Source organism: Anomalospiza imberbis, chromosome 5, assembly GCF_031753505.1.
Source record: "Anomalospiza imberbis isolate Cuckoo-Finch-1a 21T00152 chromosome 5, ASM3175350v1, whole genome shotgun sequence".
NCBI classification, from domain to species: Eukaryota; Metazoa; Chordata; class Aves; order Passeriformes; family Viduidae; genus Anomalospiza; species Anomalospiza imberbis.
Window position 1 is genome coordinate 48,238,360 of NC_089685.1, and position 27,652 is coordinate 48,266,011.

Genomic DNA, 27,652 nt, shown 5'->3' on the forward strand with positions numbered 1-27,652 from the left:
TTTTGCCTTTTCCCACCTCCTTTCTCTGCTTCCCTTTGTGTGAACAAACACCCTCCACCCTACCCCATTTCAGTCACCAGACTGCTGTCGCTCACACTGAATGCTGATGCCTATTCTGTGCTGTTTTCCAGCAGTGAGAAGCTGAGGTGGATCTCTGCTTTGGCTCCTCCGCGGGGAGAACCGGACCTCCTGGAATGCCCTGGTGAGACTGCTCTCCTGCTGCAGCAATGAGGGCGGGCTGGCTCGCAGGAGTCACAGGCACTGTGAGATGAGACACCCCAGAAGGATTCCAAGGCAGAATACTTGGGGTTTTGTAGATAAAGAACATACTCATGGGCTTTCCCTCAGTGCTGGGTGCTGCCAGTTATTTTACATGTTTTAACGCTTCATTTTAGGTGAAGACCTGCAGTGTCCCTTCCAGTTCTCTGCTTTTTATTTGGGCAGCTCCTTATTCTCCACCTCCTCTGGAGCTGATGCCCACAGGTTTACTGTTGCTTTCCAATATATCAATGTGATCTTTCCTCCCCTTCAGATGCACCTCAGGTTCAGTGCATAAAGACTTACAAGGCTCGGGAAAACGATGAGCTGGCTTTGGAGAAGGCAGATATCATCATGGTTATGCAGTACAGCAATGATGGTGAGCAGAACAAACAGTGCCTGTCTTAAACTGTAGGATTGAGAGGACACAGGGATTCTTCATCTTCTTCAGGATGCTTTATTTGGAAGCTGAAAGGGGATATTTTCCTTTGTTCTTAGGGTCTTTTTGGAGGGGGCTTTTTTATGGGAAACAATGAAAAAATACGACTTTTGCCTCACGTTGTGCTTTTCCCCACGCCACAGGGTGGATAGAAGGAGTAAAACTCTCAGACCGGGAGAGAGGCTGGTTCCCCTCAGAACACGTGGAAAACATCTCCAGCAAACACGTGCGGCAGAAGAACCTGAAGGAGGAGCAACGGGTGAAGAATGCCAAACAGCAGGTTTTCTGCAAGAAATAAGACTCTGTTTGGACCTGTACAGTCTCCCTGCCATGGGGATACCATGGCTTTTCTATCGTGCCTCGGAAGAAATGCCTCTGTGAAGAGCATAATACACAGCACTTTGAAAGGACCAGGTGCTTTTTGCCAAAGAAAGCGGGAATTCATTCAGGAAAAACTTCCTCTTTGTCAGCAGGACTACGGCAGCAAGAGGAGGGATAAAGATTGCATGTATTGCTTGCTTTGTGGTAGTAGGGAGGGACTTAAATCGGACAGAGGTCTCGGGTGTGGACTTCTGAAAGCATATTCCTGGTTTTGCCACTGACAAGTTGTGGGACCTTATGCAAGTCACTTCAGAGTTCTGCCTCAGTTTTGCCATCTGCAAAATGGGGGTAAACTTACCTACCTCACTGCATGTTGTGAGGCTAAATTCACTAGTATTAGCAGCCTAAGAGCTTCAAGTTCCAGAGAAGGAAGGTGCTAAGTGCAAAGCACAACAGAGCTGAGGAGAATACTCCGTTTGAATATCCTCTGGATACCTTCATGGCATTTGATCTCCATAGTGTAATTTCCATTCAGGGCAATTTATGTAATAGATCATGGAAGTCTACTGGGGTTTAGATAGGCAAATATTTAATAGTACCCAAATGCTGTGAAGAGTCCTTGACAGCATTACGAAATCTGTTGGAATTTAAGCAGAGTTTTCAGAAGCCACTGTAATGATTTCCCCCACATAAGGGAGGAAATCTGAGGACTTTGCTTCACAAAGGTTATGTCTCTTCTGAACAAGCATCCCACCAAGCCATCTGAACTGACCTTTTTTTTTTTACTCTGCCTCCCCCTGGAAGATCAGTGACTTTTGACAAAGATTTATATTTCGTGTTGGTACACGCCCCATACAGAATAACCAGGACTAGGCACATGCAATGAAGTGGCACTTTACTGCTGCTCTTACTCTGATTGCTGATGTGGTATTGCATGCACCATTTTGCACACTTACGGAGAACACTGAGATATTTAGCCACTGTAGATAAAGTTAAAATATGCAGCAGGGTCTTTGTTCTTTTTAAGGACTCTCTGGTTTTAACTCCAGTTTACGTGCATTTGTGCAAAACATGTCTGTTTGAGGATATGCCTTCAACTGTAAAATACTGTTTCTGTGTTAAAGTGTTCAGCTCAGTCAATGCAAGATCAAGTTTAAGAATTAATACACCAAAGAAAGCCACGTGTAGCCTCTTGCATTTAATATATTTGAAGAATTAGTTACCTGTGTATTTCCAGCTTTCTGTCTTTGTAACATTCTGCCTTTAAATCCCACTTACATAGTATCTAGAATAGCTTATTATGGCCTATTTATATAAATAATTTTAGCTGGATTAAAAGAAAAAAGTTGCTTTTAGTCCTAATAAACTCATGCACTTCTCCAGTTAAAAAGCTTTCTGCTTACCTTGCTACTTAGGTTTTCCTATCAAATGTAAGTAATTCAGGTTACTGAATATACATGCAGTATTTTTTGCTATAATTTTCCTTTCTAAGTGACTGTTAAGTACAAACAGTTCTCTTTAGCAGAGGCAGTGAGGAAAGCTGGGTTTATCCAGCCTTAGGGTTCTTCAGTGCTATCCCCAGCCCTGGAGAGCTGATGCTGCAGCTCTTCCACAGTGGTGTTAGTCATCTATAACTGAAGGTAAGCTGAAGGGATGAACTACAGAAAATGGGAGTCCAGCCCACTAGAGAAGAAAGACAGGACCCACTCATTCAACTTTTAATCTATGGTCAGACAACAATCTGCTGACACTTCTCCCCCCGCCTCCCCCACTCCCCCAGGAGGACTGGAGCTGGTCCTGAACTAAGAGCCAAAGCAGAGCTCTACCTCAGACTCACACAAGAAGGCTTATAATCTTCCACAAGACCCAGAATATTCAGATATCACACATGCCTGCTTGTCCCAGGCTGTCATGAATTTATGCAGTTCCAAGTCCCCAGGATTGTCAGTGTCTCAGGTGGGACACAGAATGCTGCCATGGGATCAGTTCAGCATGTCTGTGTAAGGTCATCTCACACAGACAGCCGAGGCATCCCACATCCACTTCAGCTTCTTCCGGGAGGAGCCAGCCATACATATCCCCATTCTAAATTAGAAGTCATCTTGTTCAACACTTCAGGTTGAGAGTTCTTTACTCTTTCAACTTCTGCTCTTGAAAGCAAGCAGGCAGATTGTTCATTAGAGCCTCCTGTACAGAATTAGGCATATATTCATGCCTAATTATGCTTAGCATAATTAAGCATTAATATATGCTTAATTCCGTATGTTGTTAAAATTCCACTTGACATAGGAAGCTTCAAGGGTACTGTCGTCATGATTGACAGCACTTGTATACTCTTTTTAACTAGTTGGATCGAAGGTTAACTTGTCCCTGTCACAGGTACAGCCTTTATTTCCTGAAGTCAGGCCTTTGTATGTTGAGGAGCATTTAAAGGTCAGCTTACGCTTCTAAGAACAAGTGCTTATACCCTGGGTTACTTTGATTTCTTACATTTCAGATGGGCCTCAACCTCTCACTATTTAGTTAAACTTTTAGCCCCAGCACCATCCTGTCACCAAAATCCATAAACAAATCTACACTGAAGTGCTTTTTGAAACTGATTGACATATCTTTGATTTGTACAAACTTAAACTACTACAATATCCCTCCCACTGCACATTCACAATACAGGAATCAAGTTAGCAGAGCGCCTACTGTGTCCTCTGACAGTCTTAATTGTGTCACAATTTCTCCCCGCATTATCTAATGTGGATTACCTGATTTACCAGAAAATCAGTATTAAACAGAAGCATAGGAAATGTCATGCAAATCCCAACACTTTCCTGCTATTTGCAAAGATTCTGTGAGAGGTGCCACTGTATCTTCCCCAGGAACCTGTGGAGACTGATACAAAGTGTATCTGGACAAAAGAAATTCAGGATTTCTGAAAAAAAAATAATTAATGACAACCCTCAGAGGGCAGTTACACTAATTTCTTTTTGTGAAAATGACAGCAATGAAGTACAAGCATGAGCAGCATTTAAAAAGTTTTGTTGAGAAGCTGAGAGGTCAGGGTGTATGTCTGAAAATCAAATTTTATGACTGTTGACATTTAGACATGTAGTTTAAAATACATACAAGTATAAAGTAGTTTAATATATATAAGTGTATATATATAATGTGGTTTTATATATATATATATAAAAATATACACATATATGTATGGCTCAAAAAACTCCCAAAAAATCCTAGTGCTGGAGACCTGTGTTCGTCCCTGCTCAAGGAAAATAAATGAAAGCATTCTCCACATTATTATTTTCACAAAAAAGGTGATATTAGGACCAGAGTTCTGTAAATAAAAACAACTTTGCTCAGAAACAACTTTTAAAGCAGATAGTGATTTTTGTATTTGCATTTTTTTCTAATATTGAAGAGGTCCCATGACCCTCCAAGATGTTGTGTCCTGTCAGCTGAATCCTGTTAACAAATTAAATGCCATTTTAGCCCCAACTTCTTGCAGCTGATGGCTGAACCAGGTGCACTGTTAGACCAATTATACTGCCTCCAAAATGTTGGCACAGATCTTTCAGCTTACACTTGTTTAACCTGATGAAATGACTCTTGGTGGAAGCATGTGCAGAAGCAAGGCCTTAGAAGCCAAAAGTGGACCTTGAAATAAAGACAGGAATTTTGAATCCGGAGGAGAACAGTGCTGTGCCAGCAACACGATGATGAGCCAATAAACAGGAGGAGGATGAAGGATGTTCTCTTTTGGTGCATCAGAACATGAGTCTCATTCTTCATGCAAGCACTGCCTGGTGCTGCTCTCTTAGGAGCCTTCTTTTTACTAATAATTGTTAAGCATTGAAAGGACAGAAATTACAGCACCCAAAAGTCGGGAAGTGCCATTTGTTGTTCCTTGCAGCCCCTGCTGCTGAAGAACCAGAAGCTGCTGGACACCTGAAACAAATGTCTTCCTGCCAGGCCACAGGCAAAGAGCAGAATCACAGAATTCTAAGGGCTGGGAGGCATCTCTAGAGATGGTCTAGTCAGGGTCATCCAGAGCAGGTGACACAGGAACATGTCCAGATGAGTTTGGAATATCCCCAGAGAGGGAAACTCCATTCCCTCCCTAGGCAGCTGTTCCAGTGCTCTACCATTCTCTACGGAATAAACGTCTTCCTCATGTTGAGATTAAACTTTTTGTGGTTTAGCTCATGGCTATTGCTCCTTGTCCTGTCGCTGGCCATAACTGAAAAGAGTCAGGCACCATCCTCATGCTACCCAATAAAGATTATTTATATGGATTACAAGATCCCCTCTCAGTCTTCCGCAGCCAGAACAGTCTCTCCTTGTAACATTCCAGACCCTTCATCATCTTGGTTTCCTTTCGCCGGACCCTCTCCAGTAGTAGCTCCTTGTCCTTCTCGTACTGAGGAGCCCAGAACTGCGTCTAGCAGTCCTGACAACCAGGTTCCCCTCATCCACGGGTGACCAGTTTTGCAACACCAAGGCGCACACGGCGACATTTCAGCCAGCTCCTCACGGGGAGCGTTCTTCCCGATATGCTCACCGAGGCCGGACCATTCCGTGTGGGGAACAGGGCCCAGCGCGCTTCCCGCGGGGGTAGGGCGGCCCCCGCGCTGTGCCCAGGTGCCCTTGATGAGGCGGCCGGGGCCGGGCAGGACGGGCCGCCGGGCGGGGCATTAACCGGGCCGCGGCGGAGCGCCCTGCCACCGAGCCGGCATGGACGGGGCGGGCGAGGAGCAGCAGCCGGAGCGGGCGGCCGGAGGGCTCGGAAGGGGCTGTGGTAAGGGTGTGGATTCGGGCAGGGGGGATGAGTGATACCGGCTCGCCTTTAATGACCGGGGGGAGGCACCCGGCAAGGAGCCTAATGAGCAGCCCTGGGGGAGGATGATCGCTCCTCAGCGATGTTACCTGCGCGCTCATTAGCCTTCCATGTCCTGAGCCGCGCGGCTGGGAATGATGGATTCCCCGGCCCTCGTGTCCCCTGCTTGTAAAAGCACCTGGGCGGGGGCAGGGGGTCTTTCCTTTGTGTCACACCGAGCGGCTCCCGCTGCCTCGGGGTTTCTCTTTTGCACCTTCCCCCGCTGTCCAGTTTTCCCCCTCCCTGTGTGGCGGGACCTCGGAGGCTGTTCCTTTTCCCCTGCCATTTGTGTGTTCAGGTGGCTTTGTACCAAATGCCCCAAACAACCCTAGTGGTTGGCTTTTTCCGAGGAATGCCTAAGGAGGTGGCTGTGAGATTGAAAAGGGGGCTTGGCTTGCTGCAAGTGCGCCAGGTGTTCCAGAACACCTATTCCTGATGTTCCCACTCGTTGAAATCCCTTCTACTTAACGTTCTGTTTTTCTAAAAGTGGGACAAAGTGATGCTCAGTCTGGGCTCTTAATGATGGGAGAAAGGAGTGGTTTCATAACTCCCTTTGTTACCAGGAAGGCCCATCTTTCTGTCTGAACTTGGTTTTCATTTCAGCTCTTTTCCTTGGCAGTCCCATATGGTTGTGAGGTCTTTGCTATCTGTTCAAGAAATAAAACACAGCAGTTTACTTTCACTTGGAGGACTATTTCTGTAAAGAATATTAGACTCCCAGGTGTCCATTTCTTCTACAGATACAAGGTACCCACATAAGACTTGGACGCTTATTTTGTGATGTAAACACATACTGGAGTTTGAGTAGAAACAAGTAAAAACTGTGCTCAAATAATGTGAAAATACTCTTTTTTTTCCACATAATGAGCGAGATAAGCTCAGATGCAACCAGGAGGATGGTGGAAAAAGGAATTAGATCAGAGACATCTTCTTCCTCATTCGGTTCTTGACCCTCCCCATCAGGATATTTCATGTCATTTAACTGCAATGGAAACTTGTTGCTGTTTAGCAAGATCAAATTATTATAGCTGCATAGTTTCCTGCTTCTGTTTCTTTCTCCTGCAACTAATTTGGTTCTCTTAGTCCTATAAAAAGCAAATTAGATGCTCTCGGAGCAGCCTGCCATCCCCTCATACTTCTGTAAAGTTTCTCTTGTCTGCTTGGAATTGTGGGGCTCCTCCTTGATTAACAGTTTTTTCAGAAAGAGACATTGAGGCAGAAGCAAATCCTTTATTTTGGCATTGCACTAATATATATCAAAAGCATAGCACAGTGAAATGAGATTATTTTTATATTTTTCCCAAAAAAATTAAACTATCAAGTTTCTCTGTTGTCATCTGCTATTGAAATGCTGCCAACAGTCTCCTCAAAATACATGGGTTTGGGTTTATTATTCTACTTCCTGTTCTTATGAAATAATCACTTTTTAAAAAAATATTAAGTAGCAGAAATCACACAGACTCACACATTCTGAACCACTTGGGAGATTTTGGAAATTTTTATTTGGAAATGTATGTGCCAGCTGGGAAAGTATAAGGTTTCTGTATTATTCTGTTGCCTATTTTAATTATTTCTCTTGCTGTGTTCTTTCTGACCTGTCTCCTACTGTTTAGTCTTTCTTAATGTAACACAGTTTGTGTTTTTTGTTAAACTTAGTTGGACTTCTGTACCTGATTTTGTCCTTATCCCCCTGTCTTGTAAATGTGTTATTCAGAAGTGTGGCTGAAGCTGCAGAGAAGTAATTTAAGGCAGTTATTAGAAGTTTGTACAATTAACGGCTTTTTGCTTGGCCAGCTTTGGTATGATAGAACTCTATAAAAGTAAAAAAGTGATGACGTTTGTCAGGTAATCCCTGCTGACACAGTAGACCAGAATTTTGATTGATAGAACTCTATCAATCAAATTTTGATTGATAGAACTCTATAAAAGTAAAAAAGTGATGACGTTTGTCAGGTAATCCCTGCTGACACAGTAGACCAGAATTTTGCTTCTGTCTTTCTTTTGCTCATTTTAATAAGGTGACAGGATCTTGTCGGGTCATTGATTTTTGTTCTGTTGCTTATTCCAGAGACCTGTATTATCCCCAAGGCTGTTTTCCCACTACTGTATTTGTAATATGCAAGCTTCCCTTTATTCTCTGTGTCTGGAATTACCCTCTTCTGTAGTTTACAGTTTGCTTTTAAAATGAGGGTTTTCTCATCACACATTTGAATATCTCCATATTGACCATATCAGGTTCTTTGCTGTTGCTTTCCTGGCAGCACCTGTTTTTATTTTGAGCTCTCTGGTTCTTGTCACTGTTGGGTTTTGTTGTGTGGGCTTTTCCTTCCCCTATAATTGAAACTCCCGATCCAGGCACATCCAGATTAGGCAATGGGCATGTGGAGTGGGGTTTGGGTTTTTTTCCCCCCCATTTTTGCCTTGCAGAGTGCCAGGATGAGAAGGAGAACATGCTGCTGAATACAGAGCACCTTATGATGGATGCTGATGCTGTTGGTGACCACAGTGCAGGGAGCAGTGTGCTACCTGCATTCCCAGGCACAGTCAGACAAGAAGTAATTGAGGATAACTGGGGAATAGAAGATAGGAACAGCTCTGTAAAGAAGGTGGAAGAAGATGGGGGATGCAGCACCCTGCAGGCAACTGGGCCATCTTCCAAAGGCTTCGTTGTCCTTGATGGCCAGCACGACTTTGCCTCGGCATGTGAGCAACCATCGTATTTCTGCGGTGACACAAAGGTTGGATTAGCACAGGAGCCCACAGGTCAGTCAGGGTCACAAGAGCACTCTGAGACTTACTGCCCTGCTGGGACTGAAACAGAGGCAAAGAAGGAAAAAACTAAGCAAGCATCCAGTGGAGTGGCTGGAGCTCCCTGCAGGCAGGAGATCAGCCTGGCCCCTCACCAATCCAAAGGTGCTCCAGCCAGCGCTGCAGCTCAGAATTCCTACAAGGGCTCTTCAGTCCTGGAGTCCAGAGGTAGCTGTGATGTGGCCAAGGGAAAAAAATCCTTACCTGTCAAGAAGAAGCCCCGCACCTTCTATAGTGCAGGTAGATCCCAGGGCACACACTGGCACACAGTGACATTGGCAGTGCCAGTGGCACTTGGTGTTCCCTTCCCAGCGCTGATCTGCTCTAACTGGTATTGCACTGCACTCCATACCATTGGGTGTGTGAAGACTTCCACTTATAAAGGTTGCTGAGTGTCTTTCATTTGAAACATCACTAGCAATGCTCTTTGCTTTTGAAATAGCTGAAGAAGATTTTTGTTTATTTTTGTGGTTTGTTTATTTTTAAAAAATCAATTTTTACTCATGTATGTCTAGTATATTAAAAATGTTCTTTTTTTTTTCTGTTTCCCTCTTTTAATTTTTTTTTCTTATTTTCTTGTCACATATTTCCCATCTCTCTCTCTTTTTGGATAATGCATCATTTCTAGAACAACTACAAGAGCTGGAGAAGATTTTCCAGGAGGACCACTATCCTGACAATGAGAGGAGAAGAGAAATTGCAGCTGTGGTTGGTGTGACACCACAGCGTATCCTGGTAATGCCTGCTGGGGGACAGTGCTGCCTGTGGGTTCCGTGCAGAAAAAGGATGGGCAGGGACTGGGACATTGTCAGTGTCCCCATGTCTAGATGTTTTTTTCCTGAATGCATTCCTTTCTTCCCATTTTTCAGGTCTGGTTTCAGAATCGCAGGGCAAAGTGGCGGAAATTGCAGAAGTTGAGTATAAAAGGCAACAGAAAATATCCAGCATCATCATCTCTGTCAGTCCCCTTTGGATCAGAGGGCTATGGGTAAGGAACTTACTCTGTTTTCTCATTTTTTCACAATTGATACCTAAGAAATGAAATATTTTCTTTTGCTATTTCCCCTTCACCTTTTAACAGTGAACAGCTGAGCACTGAGTTGGAACTAGGTAGCCTGTCCAATTTCTGGGCAAATTGTGATGGACTCTCTTGAAAGTCCTTTTGATTAACCTGTAACACAGATTTATCAAATTAATTTTGAAATAAAACAGTTGAAATTGCTCTGGCTGAAATCATGTAAAGAGCAAGGGATGAGATGGAAAAGTTTATGGAATCATCTCTTCATTTTTAGTTTCTGTGAATGTGTCAGCCAGGTGCTTTGGTTGTCCTTGGGGATTCTTTTAACCCACTTCTCCCACCACTACTTTCCATTTCCATGGATTTTCACTTGGTGATGGAAATGCTGCTTGCTTAGATCAGTCTTAGAAAGTCATGGACTTCTTTGAAGAAATCCAAGGTAGCACTTTTCATATGTGAGCAGAGGACATTAATGGGGGGAAAGGGAATATGTAAGAGGGTAGATGGTCTTTCAAGGGATGGTGAATGTGTGAGGGGAGAAATCAATCTCCACAGGGATGTATTTGTGGCAATCTGGAGTGAGTCTCTTCTTATGAAGAAAACAGAATGGAAAGAGGAAAAATTGAGTGGAAGAGGAGAAATTAAAGTGGAAGATTGGAGAGCACCTAACTTCATTGCAGTGTTCCTGCTGCCTCTCCTATTCAAGTGACCTGGGGCTGCTTCCCAAAGACTTTTGATAAAGCATTCCTTGCACTTGTAGTCAGCCAGTGCTTTCCCTTTGCACCTGCTGGTGATGTAGGATCTGCCCCTTGTCAGATAGAGGAGTGCATGACTGGTCATAATGCCCTGCCTTGTCCTCTGTGTCTGCTGCAGGGCACCTCCTCTGCCTGTGCCTCCATTGCCTGACGCTGCTGGAGACCAGCCTGGCGTGCTGGGAGGAGACCCTGGAGCTGGGAACTCCTCCAGCCTGCTCAGCACACACCCTGCATCACCCAGCTCTGCCTCAGGTGAGACCCTGATCTGCACGTGTGTTTTGCACAGCTGCAGCATTAGCTGGTGGAGCTGGGAGGTTTCCAAAGGCTTAGGAAAGGCCATCTCAGAGCCTTATGCCATCGGTACAAAAAGTGACACCACATCACTCCACAGGCTGAGAAAGTTGGGGTTGTTCTGCCTGAAGGAGAAAACGTCTTGTGGAGACCTCAGAGGAACCTTCTAGTATTTGAAGGGGCCTACAGGGAAGCTGCAGAGGGACTTTTCATCAGGCACTGTAGTGGTGGGACAAGAGGGAATGGCTTCAAACTGAAAGAGGAGAAATTTAGGTTAGATATTAGGAAGAAATTCTTTCCTGCAAGGGTGGTGAGGCACTGGCACAGAGTAGCTGTGGATGCCACATCCCTGGCAGTGCCCAAGGCCAGGTTGGATGGGGCTCTGAGCCACCTGGGCTGGTGGAAGGTGTCCATGGCCATGGCAGGGAGGTGGAATGAGGTAGCCTTTAAGGTCTTTTCCAATGATTCTATGATTGTAGGTATGGCAGCTCACTGCTGATTGAGTCTCTACCAGTTATGTACCAGCATGGTGGTGCCTCTGGGCTAGTTCTGGAGACAGATTTGCAGTCCTTGTTTCTGTCCTAGCACAAGCCAGCAAGGAATTCTGAATAGGACTTCATAAGGATAACTGATCAGGGCATTAATCCATAACAGCTGTTTGACACTGGTCCTGCGGCTGTGAAGGATATGGGAAGTGTTGTTCTGGTCTGATGTTCTCCGTGGCAGATACACACTCCCCATATTCTGGTTTAGATGGAAACATTCTGATTACAGCCTGAGCCAAGTGAGCTGCGTAAGGAAGGTGCACTCTGTGAACTGCTGGTGTTGTAAAGGCTCCATCAGGTATTCCACACCTTAAAACATCCAAAGGGGCTTCCTTGCCTTCTCCAGGCAGGGCAGGTTTCCATTTTGTGCACACCTTGAGGGAGTGAGAGTGGCTGAGTTCCAAAGCTGAGGGCTGAATTTAATCACTGTTGCAGTGGAGTTTTAAGTCAGTAGGGTGTGCCGTTCAACCGGTTTTCTACCCGAGCTCTGTTAAAAGACTGATGGCAATGAAAGCGAGAGGATTTGTCTAATTGTTTATTGATGTGTGCATTCCCTAGAGTCAGGAGTGCTCCCTAAAGCATTTCCTAGATGTTTGTGTTTCCAAGTTGGCACAATATGAAAAGATTTCCAAAGTGATGAGGACTCCATCACTTCCTTAGGGATTGATATCCCAAGGAGTAGATGTGCTGATATGTGGTCCTGCTGTGTGTGTTTTCCTGCTTCCCAGTGTAATTAATTCTTTGGAATTTCATGCCATTATGGCTGTCCTCTCGTTGTATTCTAATTATATCAGTATTTAGTTGTCAGTATTAAGGCCAGTTCCTGTAACTCATTTTCTAAGAATTACTCAAATTGTTTAATAGTGCTTTTACCTTAAAGGTATTTTGGTATGGTGGAAAGCAACTGTAAGCTTAGAATGCTTCATGTGTTGCTGAAAGTGTGTAATTGAGATACTTTCTTTATAACCTAATCTAGTGGTTCTGTCATTTAAATTTGCCTGTCATCCTCTCAAGGCAAGGACTCCTTCAGTCAATCCAATGACCTTTTTAACTGTAATTCAGTCAGTTCCAGTTTTTCCACTTCTTGCAACAGACTAAATATGGTCAAAGTGTTTGAGTGATTCGCTGCTTTCAGAGTGATGTAGTGGTGAAGTCTGTTGAGCCCTGTATTTAATTGGATAGAAACCAAGGTTTTGTGAAACAGTTTGTTTAAAGGAAACAAACCAAATAACCTCTGATTTTTATGTCTTAGGAACCTCTCCTAGTTCCTAAAGTACCTCTGCTGACACACTGTTTAGTCAGGAGAGAATATCAGGGAATCACAGAATGATTTGGGTTGGAAGGGACCTTAAATATCATCTCATTGCATCCCTCCTGCCATGGGCAGGGACACCTTCCACTATCCTAGGTTGCTCAGAGCCCCATCCAACCTGGCCTGGAACACTGCCAGGGATGGGGCAGTCACAGCTTCTCTGGGCAACCTAAGCTAGGGCCTCACAGGGAAGAGTTTCCTTCTAATATCCAACCTAAACCTACTCTCTCTCAGCATGAAACTATTTGCCCTGTTAGATAATGTCTGTCAGAGAAATAGTTAAATTCAGGGACATGATCTTGTCCTCTGCTTGCATTGATCCATTTCTTTCTGGGTGATCTGCACACTGGGATGCAGCTCTCCATGTGGAAAACACAAGCAATTCTTTCTGATAGGAAAGAAAGGTCCCATCTGAATTCTTGGTGCAATGTGTAAGGAAGAAAAAGGACAAGTGTCCTCTCTGAGAGAAAAGACTGATATTACTTGTAGAGACTCCTTGTTCCTTGTAGAAGAGTGATCTGCATGGCACAATCACATGGAAAGCTCCAGTTGCAGTTTTGCCTTACTAGGTGCAGGATAACACAGTTGTGGGGAATGAAACTCAGTTTTTTGTTGTTGTTGTTTACCATTGCAAAGTCAGACTTCTCCTCTTTAAAAATGAAACAGAAGGAAAATGAAAGTCAACGTGACTTGAATCCATCCATCCTCGTTCAGGAAAAAAAGCTTGCCTAGAAATATGGCCACCCATGGACTGCCTGCTTTCTTTATTAGAGTGTCTCAGAAAATGAAGGAGACAAAACTTGGACAGGATAAAATCCAAATTAACAGGAGCAAAACAAAAGAGGAAACAGATGAATGAAAAAGGTTGTCAATTTACGAGGCAAAACCAATTGCTTAATAGTGTCCCTTGTGGAAACAGCTCATGGATGGTTTCAGCAAAAGCCTCTGATTTCTGCATCATGGTGCAGTTGGGCCCACAGAGTGTGACCTGCTGGAGTGGCTATTCAGGTGCTTTCCTTTTTAACCACTTTCAGCAGGACAAGAAAATTACTTAAGTGCATGAGACCTTTACAGAGTGTTCAGTGCTGCAATTTCCATTGTTTTTCCTTGCTCTATGTAGCACTTCTGACTGTTGGTATGTGGGTTTGTTTTTGTTTTTTTTTTTAATGTCCCACTGTTTTTACCAGCTCTCCAAACAAGCTGATTTATAATGTCAGTGAGTTGTATTTGAGATGAGTGTTACCTTGCTGGCAGTTATGGCTTCTGATTTGTATACAGTAGCCACACTACTTGCCATAAGAGCCTTTTGTGACTCAAAACTTCAATTCTGAGCTTGCTTTGATCTTAGAAATGTTTGTTGGTGTTTTTTTTTCACTTTTGCTAGACAGCATGATTGAAATTAATGGCTTTTTTTTAGACACTGACAGTTATTTGAGGCTTTTCTTGGTCTTCTGAGATTTCTTACTGATACATATGTATCTGTGATTTGTTGGCTTATGTTTTCTTTGAGTTAACCCATTAGAAAGAAAAGTTCCTTTCTGTGCCTCTGGTTTGTGGGAGGAAATTTTTCTGCCCCACTGGTGCTTTTGCAGGAAATCCTTTGTTTCATGTGTTTGCCTTGCTGAGGACACCTGTCAGGAGCCCAGCCTGTGCAGGTAACTCTTAAGCAAACAGCAAGGTGATTAATTAATAGCAAGGTGATTAAATTCACTTGCAGAGATGGGATTGTAATGGAAATCTTGGGAGCAATTGGACGAAGCTGGATGTGGCCTGTCAAAGAACAGTAAATAAATTGCAAGCTCCAATGACTTCACTTATAGGACTCTGCTTTCAAACTTTCAAACAAATTTTGAACAAATTTCTTTTCTCATGAGTTCAAGACGAGGACGAATCTCTCAAAAGCTTTGTGATGGCCCTTGATTCCAGTAAAGGCTGGAAACAGAATAACCATTCTAGAGTTAACTCAAGTGTAGTGCCAGGACTGGTTCAGAGGTCTGAAGGTGTAAATGATTAAATTGCTCTCCAGAAATTCCCAAGGTTGTCTCATGGACTGAGAACCCAGAAGTAATGGAAGCAAGAACATGTTACATTCCTATGTTCACTGGAAAGCCTTCTGAGGTTCTCTCTCTCTCTCTACATCAGCGTCAGGAAGAGCCAAAGAATTGTACAATGTAAGCATTATGTCAAGCCAGGGGTCAGAATTCTTCATGGAACAACTCTGGAATCTTTTGTAGATATGTCAGATTCAGCAGATATGACTTCTCTGGGAATTGTTTCTTCTTACTGCATTTGTGACTTTATTTAGAAGACAAAATGTCAGTGTCTCTTTGAAAGGACAGAGAAGCAGAGGAGGCTATAGAAAAGGCTGAACCAGCTCTTTGGAGATCGAGAGTGCTCTCTCACAGTCTCACTGCCTGGGGATCCTACTGCCATGATCCACAAAGATTACCTGCACTAAGTGATGCAAATATTTTAAAAATTTTAAATTATTCTTAGTAGGTATGGAAGTGGGTTTAGAAGTGATTTCCTGGGCTGCTTGTGTTCATCCTGAGGAAGAGCAGGGCCATCTGCAGAACAGCTGTCATTACTGAACTGGAGCTTTACCTGGATATAGACTGCTTTTCAGGTAAGTTGTGCCCCCCATGGCTTCTGTTCCATAACGTTTGTGTGAACATTCTGGGGCACAGTGGTCAGGACAAGCAGTGCTAAAGAAGGGTTTAAAAAATCTAAACAGATCTTCAGTTTCATTTCTGGCCAAGCCAAAACCCAGGAATGCAACAGGTACACCCAAGATGCTGCCTGGCATGGATAAATAGCGTGTTCAAACAGAAAAAATAAACCACTGAGAACTGCTTGGGCATGTGAATGCTTTAGAGATGCCATCCTAGATTTTGCTTCAGTTTTCTGACTGAGCCTAAAATTAGGGCTATTGAAAACTTGAAAAGTTTTCATTGAAACATTTGATTCCTTCTCTCCATGGCTGCAGAGAGATGGAAAAAAGCAGAGTGTGGGAAGATGCAATAAGAAGCACAAAACTGCCACTAGGCAGTCTGAGAAACAGTGCTGCAAGATATTGAAGTGGAAACTCCTCATCAGCTCTCTGGACATGCATTCCAAAATTCTCTAAAGGCTGCTAATACTTGTTGTGGCATCTTTATGTTTAGGTTTGTGTTTAAAGCCTTTCAGTCACACCTGGTGGAGTGCATTTAATGTTACTCTCTATGCCTGCAAGGGTGAAGTGCAGCCACAGACCTTCCCTGAAAGCTTTGCCATGTGTGGAAGAGCTTCACCTGAACAACTGGTGATATTTTCTCTTCTCTTCCTCATCCTTGAGCTGGTTCAGTCTAGCTAGACTGGAGAAATTTCAGCTTCCTGCACATGTGATGGCTGCATTTGTGAAGAGAGAAACCATTTGCTAATTGCCATGATAAGAGAGAAACTCATTTTCTTGCACCATGCCCAAGCTTCCTGAGCTTCGTGTATAATTGTTACTCTGGATCACCAGCATACCTAATTCTCATCGTTAATTTCCTCTATTGTGTCTTTCCACAGAGGCTGTTCTCTAGGAAACTGTTCCTCTCTCGTTTTCCAGCAGTGACTGAGGAGACAGGTCACCAAACAAGATTCTACCAACCAAAAGGTGTTGGTTTCCTTTCCCGTCTCCCATCTTCTTTTTCCCAAGGACCTTCAGCTGCCATCTACATTTTTAATTTTTGGTTTTGGCATGACTCATCAGAGGCCAAACTGGGAGTGAAAATGTGTTTCAAAACAGCTTAGACAGTGGATATGTAAAGGCACAGCTTTGTTTCTTTCAAAGCACAGTTCATTTTTTCTAAAGGGTGATCTGTGGAGCACACTCCTCCCAGAGGACAGTAGAAATGGAAGATGACTGGGGGATTGTTCCTGGCTCTTTTCCAAGAAGTACTTTGCCTCATTTGGCTGCCTTCTTGAGAGCTGGATAAAGATAGTATGCAGAGACTGAAATCACAAAGGTAATTTTATTTACCCAATAGACATCCTCTGTTCCAGAGAGCTTGCTACTACTCCCTTTTGCTTCTTAACAGCACTGCTGGTACTCATTTACTTTTATTCCCATCAGTAACATCCACTCTTTCACTGGCATATTGCTTTTTTGTCCTGCTCCTCTTGTCATTCCCTCTGCCTGCTCCTGCAGATTCCCAGTGTGACAGCACAGTGTGACAGTCTCTGTTTTATTCACAGCCTCCTCGGTGGCAGGAATGGTGGCACCCTGTGAAGCGCAAGCTCAGAACAAGGCGCTGCCGCAACTGCACTTCAATTCCAGCGGCGTGGAGCGCTTCCCTAATTTTCCCAGCCCTCCTCCCATCCGCAGGGCCAGCCTGGCGCTCAGCCTGGCCTTTGACCCCCACAGCCATATTGTTCCCCTGATGCTGGACACGCCCAGCAGTGAATGCAGCTTGGTCAGCCAGGAAAATGGCTTCAGGGAAGCCTTGTCTTACAGCGTCCAGAATCAAGGGTAGGGGCAGATGCGAGTGTCTTTGAGAGAGATGAAAAAAGCAGCCCCTGGGAGAAGCCTTGAATGTGGGACGGGATGAGGAATTAGGTGGGAGCGTTAATGAAAAGGGAGAGGCAGATGTGACAATATCCTTTAAAGGGAGTATGAAAAGCTGTATAATGGGCGTAATAGGACAGGGTGCCTGTTATGAGACAGGTGATACCTGTACTCAGAGTGCTCTCAGAATTGCATGCCTGTCAAGTGAAAGTGAGGGTGTTCAAGGTTTGGGGCTGCTTTGGAGAGTGGGAAGATAATCCCCACTAATACCCATTGTTCAGGAATCCTGCTGTGAAAGCACTTCACTCAAGTGGCTTTTGTTGTCATTGTCCTGTGCCTGGCATTTGAGAGGAAGGGTTGGCAATAAAACAGTTGTTAATTGGACAGGTTGGTGTAGCTGTTGACCCTCCTTTAATCTCTGGGTTGCCCCTCTCCTTGCTCTCTGCAGCTTCAGTTCACCAGTTTCCTGCCCTTATTCGGAGCAGCTGGAGCCTGCAGACAACCTGGAGGCCACCTACTGTCAGTACAGCAGCCAGGGGGGAATCTGTCAGCTCTCCCAGTTGTGTCACCAAGGTCACCTGGCCAGCAATATGTTCTCCAGGGACCACCTTCCTCCTCCAACACTCCTGGAATCCCATCCAGCTTTCCCTGACTTACCTGGCAACAGTGGAGCCATAACCTATGAAGCTACACAAGGCTATGTACAAAACCACACGGAGGGACCAGTCATGCCACAGCAGCCAAGTGGCAATTCAGGTAAAGTTCTGAATTATTTTGGCACCTCGCTCCTCTGGAGTAACTAAATAATACTCTGAAATATTCAACATGATCAGTGGGTTCACTGGTGACTCTGACAGAAAGAAGGAATGGTCCACATGCCTGCACAAATCTATAGATGTGCCCATCTTTTTCTCACTTAAATTCCTTGTATGCTTGGTTTTATTTTTTAAGCACTGAGTAACCCGTTCATTTGAATCAAAAGTTACTACCCAGACCGCACATGTCAGGAAGAGCATAAAATGTGAATGTGTCAGATAGTGCAGAGGTTTTGGCTGGACTGGAGAAGTAAGTTCTGCTTTCCAGGAGTGTCCTGTTGTGAACATCCCTTCGTGGCACATGGTGGGAGTCAAGGGTGCAAAGTGGAAAAGGTGCCACAGCAGATGGGATAGTTGGAGGTAGTGAGGAAAAACAGTCTTCACTGTTTGGCTTCTGCAGAAACCAGTTTGAAATCATGTTATGTATCTTAGGGTAGTGCAAAAGAAGAGAAAGACATAACAGAGTATGGACATAGATTCTTCCTCTGACTTGAGTTTGCAACAGCAGTGAGATTAAGGCACTCCAGCATAATTTTCTGAAAAAAAAAAAACCTCCTAGGTAAAAATGGCATTGTTGATCTCCTTGTTTTGTGTCTGGGCTCTGTATTTTGAAGTTATTCAAGCCCAAGTATAATCAATTGACAAACTGTTGTAGTTAATTCATTTGGACTGACAGGTTTGTTAAATTAAGGTCACGCTCCAAAAGCTCCATCCCTTGTCTTATGACATGAGGGAACAAAGAGTTTTAGCCCACAGATGCTGCTGCTGTTTTTGTACCAGTTCTATGGACCTTGTCAGGGAGGGAAGTCTGACTCAGTCTGACTCACATCAGGCTGCAAGCTGGCTCCTGTCCCCACTCTTCAGAGCTGACATTGTTCAGGCTGGCAGCACCCATGCTATCTAACACACTTGGCCCTGCTGTCTGCTCTAGTTCCAAGGTATAATTATTATTTTCTATGGTTTTTTAGTCTGAAGTGCCAGAAATAATGAGAAGGCTGTGCCCCAGACTGCATGAAATGAAATGTGTTTCTAGCTTGATGTCCAAGTGTGTGTTGCATTCCTTGGGGTATGTTGTATGAGCATCAAGGGGTGTGTAAAGGTGCAAGCTGGTGAAGTTGGAAGGTTGTTGAAGGAACAGAGGCAGAATTTATATTCTCTTACTCCATAGTTTTGTCCAGAACACAATCAGCAGTGAATGGCTTTTCTGTTATGCAGTGGGGATAACCAAGTTCACAGAATCATAGAATCCTGGAATGGCTTGGTTTGGAAGGGACTTTAAGGCTCATCCAGTTCCAACCCTCTGCTATGGACAGGGACACCTTACACTCTCCCAGGTTGCTCAGAGCCCCATCCAACCTGGCCTTGAACACTTCCAGGAATGAGGCAGCCACAACTCCTCTGGGTTCCAGTGCCATACCACCCTCACAAGGGAAGAATTTCTTCCTGAAAAGGTTCCAGGATTCCCAAAGTGCGGGGCTGGAAACCAGTCTATTAGTGCAGACACACCTGTGAGTCTTACATCAGCACATAAGCAAGTGAGCAGCTTAGTTGAATTATGGATATTAATTAACTAAACTTCGTGGTTTACAGCTTTTATAAATGAAAGCGAAGATTAAGTATCCATCTTATGCCTGGCAGAGCTAACTTGGAAAATGGGACTGGAAAAAAAATGTGGGGGGTGTCTCTACTATCATTACATACACTCAGGATCAGTGCTGAGTGGCATGGATTTTTTTTAGATTATAACAATGCAATGAACTTTGTAAGCTTTTCTTCCTAAGAACCATGTTTTGGTTAAATACACTGCAGTGTAAAGAGCAAAGTGATCTTTGCTCTGTGTGTGGTGTCTGCTGCACGGCAGTGCTGTGTTTGCACTGAGTAAAGCACAACACACACATCTTGTACATAGACATGCTTCCATTATTTTCATTATTCTTCTTTTCTTGGTGGCTTTTCCCTCAGCAGACATCCCTGCCTATCCAGCTGTGCCCTGGAGTGATTTCTACATGCAGGGAGCTCCTTTCTCCAATCAGTTGCATTCCCAAATGCCTTTTTCTAGCATGGCAGGAGGGCAGTACTTCACAGAACAATGTCTCCTTCAAGTGGCCAGTGGAACAGTACTGGAATCCATGCCACAGACTGGAAAACAAAAGAGAGTGACACCACCAGAGCAAAGTTCCTACCAGAGCTACCAAACAGAGCCAGAGTTGGCAGCGCTCGCTGAAAAAGAGGACTTAGAGAGCAGCAGCAAGAAAGGAGAGACTACTGTTGGTAACCAGCTAAATGTTTTCTTGGAGAAGGAGGAGGGAAAGAGTTCTAAGACAGCAGTAGCTCCCCTGAATGAAGGATGAAAACTGTGGCGTATATTTTTTTGTGAGCTGCTGCCTGAGACAGTTCCCATGATGCTACTCCTTTCCTATACCCTAGCTCTTAGATCCATCTGTTTTTTGAAATGGGGACAGAAAAGTCAGTAAAATAGGTGGCAAAGTTCTGTATTTTCTCAGACATCATCTGTTGTGAGCTGTATGGCTACACAGAACTGTGCCTTCTCTTCAAGGCAAATCTTCACCAAGAAGGGAGAAGGGGAAGGGAGGGTTTTCTGTTTAGATTCTCAGGCTTTTATCTTGGAAACAGAATTACCTTACTCTAGAATTGTTGAAAGGTGTCATATGACATAAATACTCTTTGAAAGGGTGTCTTTGTGGGGGGTGCATATCTAATTTTGAGATATAAAACATTTGAAAAATTCAAGGTATTTTGTGTATAATTTTCTTATGAATCTGTTTTTTTTTCAGAAACTAAAGAAGAAACTAATGACTGATGCTGCACTCTTGAGAAAAAAAGGAAGAGGAAAAATTGCTATTTTAAACTCTGCAAAACGACTCAAAAAGAGTCAGGGATAATATTATTTGCAACAAATGCACTTTTTTTCCTTTTTTTGGTTGTATTTTTTTTCTTGTTACCATGATTATTTTCTTGCTGAAGAAAGAAGCAGAGATATTTCACTCAATAAAAGTTCCTGCTCTTTTTTTTTTTTTTTTTTTTTTTTTTTTTTTTTGCAGATCTCCTGGGTTTATCCTTCTTAACAAATTCTAATCTTGACCAGCCCTCAGAGAGGAGAGAGCTGATGCAGGAACCAGAGTCCCATGGGTGAAAATTCCAGATCATGCAAGTGTTCAGAAGGTCTGGCTGCTGTCCTGGAATACACAGGAAGATAAACAAGGAGGAATAAGATATATGCAAAACAGGAGGAGAAACTCCAGCAACTGGGACTTCAGACAGCAAAAAAAGTGTCATTGGAAGTCCACCAGTGATTTGGTGCTAGCCTTGAACTACTTCTAAAAAAATTATTTTTTGTTGTAAAACTATAACAATAAACAGCAGCAAGACTGAACTATAAATGCTGGCAGTGTAAGCAGATCCCTGTCTATTATTAATTTCTTTAGCATCCCATTTGAATTGATCCATTTGAACTTGGCTTGATCCTCTTGGCTCCTGCTTTGCCTGGGAAACAAATGAAATGTGTCTCTAAAATCAGTGGTAAGCAGCAGAGGACTCCAGTGAAGAGATTGTTCATTCTGAGAGCTGCAGTCCCTAGGCATTGTGCTTCCCAGAGGAGCTGTAACCACCTGGCTGTGTAGGATGTGCAATATGAGTGGCTAAAATGGATGTCAGGCTCTGTTGTGAGGAAGGGCCATCGTGTTGTAGGAAGAGGGTCATGCATTTCCTTTGTTACTTGCTGTGTTTAACCCCGAGTCTTTCCACTGGCTTTTAGACACAGACAATGCCCAAATCATTTTTATATTTACTGTGATGTGGGTGTCCCTCTTGTACCTTGTGAAATAAGACCTGGTAATGCCTATTGTTTCAGTTCCTCTGCAGTCTGGCCATGGAGTGTCTGGCAGGAGCTGGATGCTGCAGCTCTCCTCCTTTTTCTTCCTCCTGTTAAACACTGGTTTATGTCTGGCAGTGGCTGAACACTACTGAAAGACTAAGCAGTATAGACAGGGAAGATTTTGAGTCTACAGCTTTGTGTGGCTATTCCAGATTTTCCATTTCTAACAACAAAAGTTAGTTCTTGCCTGTAATAAGCTGAGAATGGTTGGGAATGTGCATTAGTTCACACTTGTTTCACTCATCCTCAGCTGAACAGCCTAAACCAATATTTCCAAGAGGTGTGAATAGGAGTTTTCATTGCAATTACAAATCACTCTGAAAGCTGTTCCTGGTGATGACAACAAAATTCATCATAGTGAGGAGTGGCTGGGAATCTTGCCTGGATCTCAAACCAGCCTTTCCAGGTTTGGAAGAGGAGGAAAACTAACAAAATGCCAGCTTGTTCCACCCTACCTGCCCATTCTCCTAGAATGAAGAAGAAAATAATTCAGTGTGCTTTTTGAGAAATGCACATTTTCAGAAATAGGCTTTTGGTATGTGGTCTGGTGGCAGTCCCCACCCCAGCTCACATCATCTGCCTACAGCATCCCCAATCCAAATGTGACACTGAGCACTGAGTTTTATGTACTGCAGTCTCAAAAGGTTTGGGGAGTGAATGAGCACAGTGAAATTTTTGAAGTGGCCAATCCTTTGCGTTTAAGCTTTTGGGTAAAACATAAACTTTTCTGGGAATGGTCTGTTTTGTTTCCATGCTTGTACGTTAAAACTTGTCAGGTACAATTGGGCTTGGACTTTTGAATGGTGATTTCTTTCCTATCAGAAAGAGGGTACCTGAGAGTACATGGATGGCCAGATTCATCCTCTCTGTGCTCCTGCTGGCTTTGGAGCCAAACCAGAATTAACCACAGGCAGGATTTTTTTCCCAGTGCTGCCTCTGGAAGAGGCAGTGACAACCCTTGACCATGTGGCAGGTGTCCCACCAAGGTGAAGAGCCTTCCATCCTCCTATGATGCTCCCTATTGCATCTGCAATCCACACTGCACTGGTATCTTGGAATCCCAGCATTCCAGGCTCCTCGTGCTGTTCTCCTTGCTGCGGTTTGTAGTGCAATTGTAGTGTGCTGGACAAGACACTATGGGTATTGTCCTGGCTTGTCAGATAAGCATATATTCTATTTGCCATCTGTTGGAGGTGGGGCAGGTATCTTCTTTAAGTTGGGCAGTTTTCTTATCTCTTCCAAGAACAATGTCTCCCTCCGGGGAGATATCTTCTGTTAATGGGCCACTGAATGACTCACTGCATGACTGATAAAGTTACATCATCCCATTGTGAGATGCTCCACCCAGAGGGAGGAGCCAAGCATCCCTAACTGCATAAAATCAGCATTTTTTGGGACATCAGAACAGCCTCTTCGCTGGATTCCCAGAGGAGCAGCTTTTTCTCCACTGGATTCCCAGAGGAAGACTAGGCCCATCTACTCTATCATCAGACCTTCAGAGAAAACTACACCCTTCTACAGGACCACCGCTTCAGCAGCATTTCATCTGCCACTCCAGGAGGAGCAGCCACCACTTAACTGCACTATCACCAACACCCTGACTCCTCAGGGTGTCAGGTTTCTGACTCCATCAGTAGTTTTGTTTGTAATAATTACTTTCTTTTTAATTTAGTTTTTTTTCTAGTAAAGAACTGTTATTCCCATTCCCATATCTTTGCATTAAAGCCTTTTTATTTTGAAATTGTGGTAATTCAGAGGGAGGGGGTTTACCTTTTCCGTTTCTTCAGAGACGCTTGCCTTCCTTCACAGAAACCTGTCTTTTCAAACAAGACAGGTGCTTTCATTAGCTATTCCATTTTCATGCTAAATCTCAAGAAGGCTCATTTTGTTAGGGTGAGCAGGATCAAAATTCCAAATTCTATGGCTGCCTTCCTGGAACCTCCTTTGAAGTGTGGAGAATTGTTTTGCCTCTGTATTGTCATTTGAACTGGAAGTGCCAAGCAGTCAGGATTTTGAAGTGAGTCAGACTTGGTGCAAATAGAGAAAGCTGTGTGTGTTATCAACTGTTGCTGGGGTTTTTTGAGTTGTTTTTCGAGTTGACAAGGCAGATTGTGGATGTATTTCTGTTTGACTTATGCAGTACCATGGCTGTGAGACTGGAAATGGGAGTGAGTTTGTTCTGTCACAAACTTGCTTTCACAGAAGAAAAGCATGGTGAGGTTTTGTCCAGTTGCCCAAATTGTGGCTGTTCAGCTGACAGTGCACATATGTGCATGTCTATCCCCTATTTGTATATTTTAGCATAATTAATTTTTAAACTTTTGCTACTTCTAAATAGCTTATGTGTAACCAGGTAAATTTGGTATATTAACCTTTTCCTGTGTGCCTTGGCCAGCAAAAAGACACTGTTTTCTACAAACAAGTCCTGTTTTATGTGAGAGTACATGAACTCGTGTGAACTAACTCTTCAGTTTTACAAGAGCAAAAAAGAGAAACCTTTTCTTACAGGCCTCTTAGTTTCTGTAAGGTGGGATACAATAGAAAGTATCAGCATTAATTTAGTTCAACAGCAGGAATAATTTTTCTGCATTTATTATAAAGATTGCTGCAAATCAGATGAGACAAACATCTGTTGCTGGGTGGTAAATATTGATTTCCCTTCATGCAGCTGTGCTAAGCAGAACACATTAAAACCCCCACAAACCAAACCCAAATCAATCACCTGCCAGTGTTCTCCATCTCCATAGGTAAGTGCTGAGCATGAAAACGCCTGTGAAACCTCATTTAGCTTAATGATAATCACACTTTCAGCACTGATAATGCATCTGCCAGGTGAGCCTGCAGGGCTCAGTCATCAAACCAGCTTCAGGGATACATTCCTGATCTTGTGTGTCCCACATCCCACGTCTGCCTGATCCATCATAAAAAGGGGTTGGTAAATTTTGAACATTAAGGCAACAGCTTTTCAGAGCCCAGGGCTGTGATAGCTGTCTCCTAAGGGCTGTTGCTGGAGAAAAGAACTGCTGTAAATAGCCAGGAGTTTAAAAGTTCCAGTTACATACAGGATAGAAGCCATCCTCTTGCGATACTTCTTGTGCCTTCTGTGCTCATTGTAGATTTTTACAGTACTTTAAACAAGGTGGAGAAGTTCGTCCCTTGATTGTTTTCAGGGATTTGGAGCAAAATGCCACTTGGGTCCATCTCACTTTCTGGTGCTGGGGCAAAGAGGGAGCCCAGATCCTTCAGCACTCCCTGCTGTCACAGATAAAAGCCTCTCCATAGTTTTTGGGGAGGGGAACCAATCTCCCTTTATTCAGTGGGAAGATGATTACATCCTTGCCTTTCTCACCTTTAGCAGGGAAGTCACATCTCAACCCAGCTGCTTTGGGAAGTTGGCTGTTGTTTTCTTTCTTTTTTTTTTTTTTTTTTTTTAATTTCTGGGGAGTGTGAGGAGGCAGACTTGCATGTGCCCATGTCAATCCCACCTGCCTGCCTGGGGGCTTGGGCACAGCCTCTTGCAGCACACAAGGTTCCAGAAGGTGTCCAAAACCTTCCTGGTGCTTTGGGAGCCTTAGAATCGCAGAAACATGGAAGAATTTGTGTCAGAAGGGATCTTAGAGATCATCTCTTTCCATTCCCCTGCCAAGGGCAGGGACAACTTCCACTGTCCCAGGTCACTCCAAGACTGGCCTGGAACACTTCCAGAGATGGGGCTTCTCTGGGCAACCTGTGCCAGGGCCTCAGCACCCTCACAGGGAATAATTTCTTCCTGATATCCAATCTAAACCTACTCTGTGTCAGTTTGAAGCCATTCCCCTTGCCCTTTCACTACAGCTCCTGAGGAAAAGTCCTCCTCCAGCTTCCCTTTAGCCCCTTCAGCTACTGGAAGGTTCTGAGAGGTGTCCATACACCAACCTTCCCTTCTCCAGGCTGAAAAGCCCCAGCCTTACCAGCCTGTCTCCATACTGAAGGTGCTCCAATGACTTCTGCACAGCTGTGTCATTCAGCCTCTGTTGGGAACAAAGGAACTGAAATTAAGATTATTTGGAGACCCTCACAGGGGAGATCCCCAGCAGAAGTCTGGGCCCTGGTGTGGGTGTGCTGGGCTGGTTGGAGCAGAGCCCTGGGGAGCACAGGGGGCTGTCCTTTCCTCACCACAGCACTGGGAACACGGGGAATGCTGTGGCAGCCTTGGAGCTGCAGGGCTGTGAGCCATCCCACAGCCGGTGTCAGCCTGCTGTGCCAGCTGGGCTGTTTACATTTGCTCCCTTTGTGATGGCAAAGGCTGAAAATATTTCCCATAATTTGTGTTTGCTGCTCTCCGCAGAAGAGTCATGATTTATTTTTACAGTAACCTCACATTTTGAAAAGACACCTTCCTGTTTATGTCCTGTTTGTCCCTACAGTGGCGCAGTGCCCTCCCAGCCTGCGGAGAACAGGACATGGGACGCTGCTGGGAGGAACACTGCTGGAAATCTCTGCTGATTCATTTAGCTAATGGCTTAGGAAGAAAAGCCCTTTGTGTACTGATGGCTGAATATCAGCCAATGTATCATAAAGCACAAGTCATCGCCTTTTTTTTTTTTCCAAATTAGGCTCCCCACCCTGCCAGAGCTGCTTTCCTGAGTCATTCAACTGATTGTAAACACTGTTTTAAACTCTTGTCTGCACGAAGGGAGGAAATGGAAAGGGAATCCCCATCTACCTGCCTCCATACAGGTGAAACTTGCCCCTCGGTGCTGAGCTGCTCCCACGGGAGAGCCTCTCCACTGGGGAAGAGTGAGTAATTGAAGGAATATGTATCTCTCTCTGTACTGTGGCTAAGAAGCAACTGGGTAAAGGTGAGGGTGAAGTGGGCAGCATGTGGCTGGTACAAATTAGGAATTGCAGGAATGGGCTTAGCTCTCTCTGACAATTCCTTGTGCAATTAAATAATTTGTGCCCTAAGGCTGAGCTACACTGAGCCTCCCTGGGGGGCTGGACAGGACAGGCAGCCCAGGGTGCATTGGGAAGAGCAGGTCAGGGAGTGATCCTGCCCCTCTGCCCAGCCCTGGGCACATCTGGAGCGCTGTGTCCAGCTCTGGGCTCCTCAGCACAGCAGGGCCATGGAGCTCCTCGAGCGGGGCCAGCGGAGGCTGCAGAGATGATTTAGGGCCTGGAGCATCTCTGGCAGGGAAAGGCTGAGGGAGCTGGGGCTGTCCAGCCTCGAGAGGAGCCCCAGCTGAGAGGGGCCCTCAGCCCTGGCTGTCCCTGTCTGCAGGGAGGGCTCCGAGCAGGGCCCAGGCTCTGCTCTGGGGGCCCAGCAGTGGCACCAGAGGAACAGGCAGGGACTGATCCCAGGAGGTTCCACCTGGGCAGGAGGCAGAACTTCTTCCCTGGGCAGTGACCAAGCCCTGAACAGATTGTCCAGAGAGGGTGTGGAGTCTCCTCACTGGGGATATTCCAGAACCATCTGGGCACAATCCTGTGCCCTGTGCTCTGGGATGGCCCTGCTGGAGCAGGGAGGTGGGACCAGCTGCCCCACTGTGGTCCCTTCCAACCTGAGCCATCCTGGGATTCTGTGGATGTGTGGGTGCAGACTTCAGTGACATCGTTCCTCTGCTTGGCTGCTGTGAGCCAGAGTGTCCAGCAGCACCTCTGGCATTACAGAAGAAGGTGATTGCATCTGTGAAAACACAGAGCACAGAGGTACTGCTCTCCAGGCTGGAGGAAGGTTGCTGAGTTCTACAGGGATTTAAGGAATCTTTTTGCTGGTTTTGGCAATGGTATTTTCATCAGGCTTGGCTTTAGTCAAAGC

At 44.6% G+C, this 27,652-nt stretch overlaps 2 protein-coding genes across 5 annotated transcripts in view; both read left to right on the plus strand.

The window, feature by feature from the left end:
- The window catches only part of ARHGEF5 (Rho guanine nucleotide exchange factor 5), a 34,028-nt gene extending 31,620 nt beyond the window's left edge, over positions 1 to 2,408 (plus strand). For all 4 annotated transcript variants that reach the window (XM_068190474.1, XM_068190475.1, XM_068190473.1 and 1 more), the window contains exons 13-15: positions 132 to 202; positions 533 to 637; positions 841 to 2,408. In XM_068190474.1, the coding sequence (XP_068046575.1) occupies positions 132 to 202; positions 533 to 637; positions 841 to 995 (331 nt within the window). In that variant the 3' untranslated portion in view covers positions 996 to 2,408. The remainder of the gene's footprint in view (positions 1 to 131; positions 203 to 532; positions 638 to 840) is intronic.
- Positions 2,409 to 5,707: 3,299 nt separating this feature from the next.
- NOBOX (NOBOX oogenesis homeobox) lies at positions 5,708 to 21,014 on the plus strand. The gene is made up of 8 exons (XM_068190567.1): positions 5,708 to 5,807; positions 9,322 to 9,428; positions 9,563 to 9,681; positions 10,585 to 10,718; positions 16,836 to 17,109; positions 17,594 to 17,901; positions 19,923 to 20,231; positions 20,756 to 21,014. The coding sequence occupies exons 1-8, from the start codon at positions 5,744 to 5,746 to the stop codon at positions 20,779 to 20,781; spliced, it is 1,341 nt and encodes a 446-aa protein (XP_068046668.1). The 5' UTR covers positions 5,708 to 5,743; the 3' UTR covers positions 20,782 to 21,014.
- Positions 21,015 to 27,652: the final 6,638 nt, after the last annotated feature.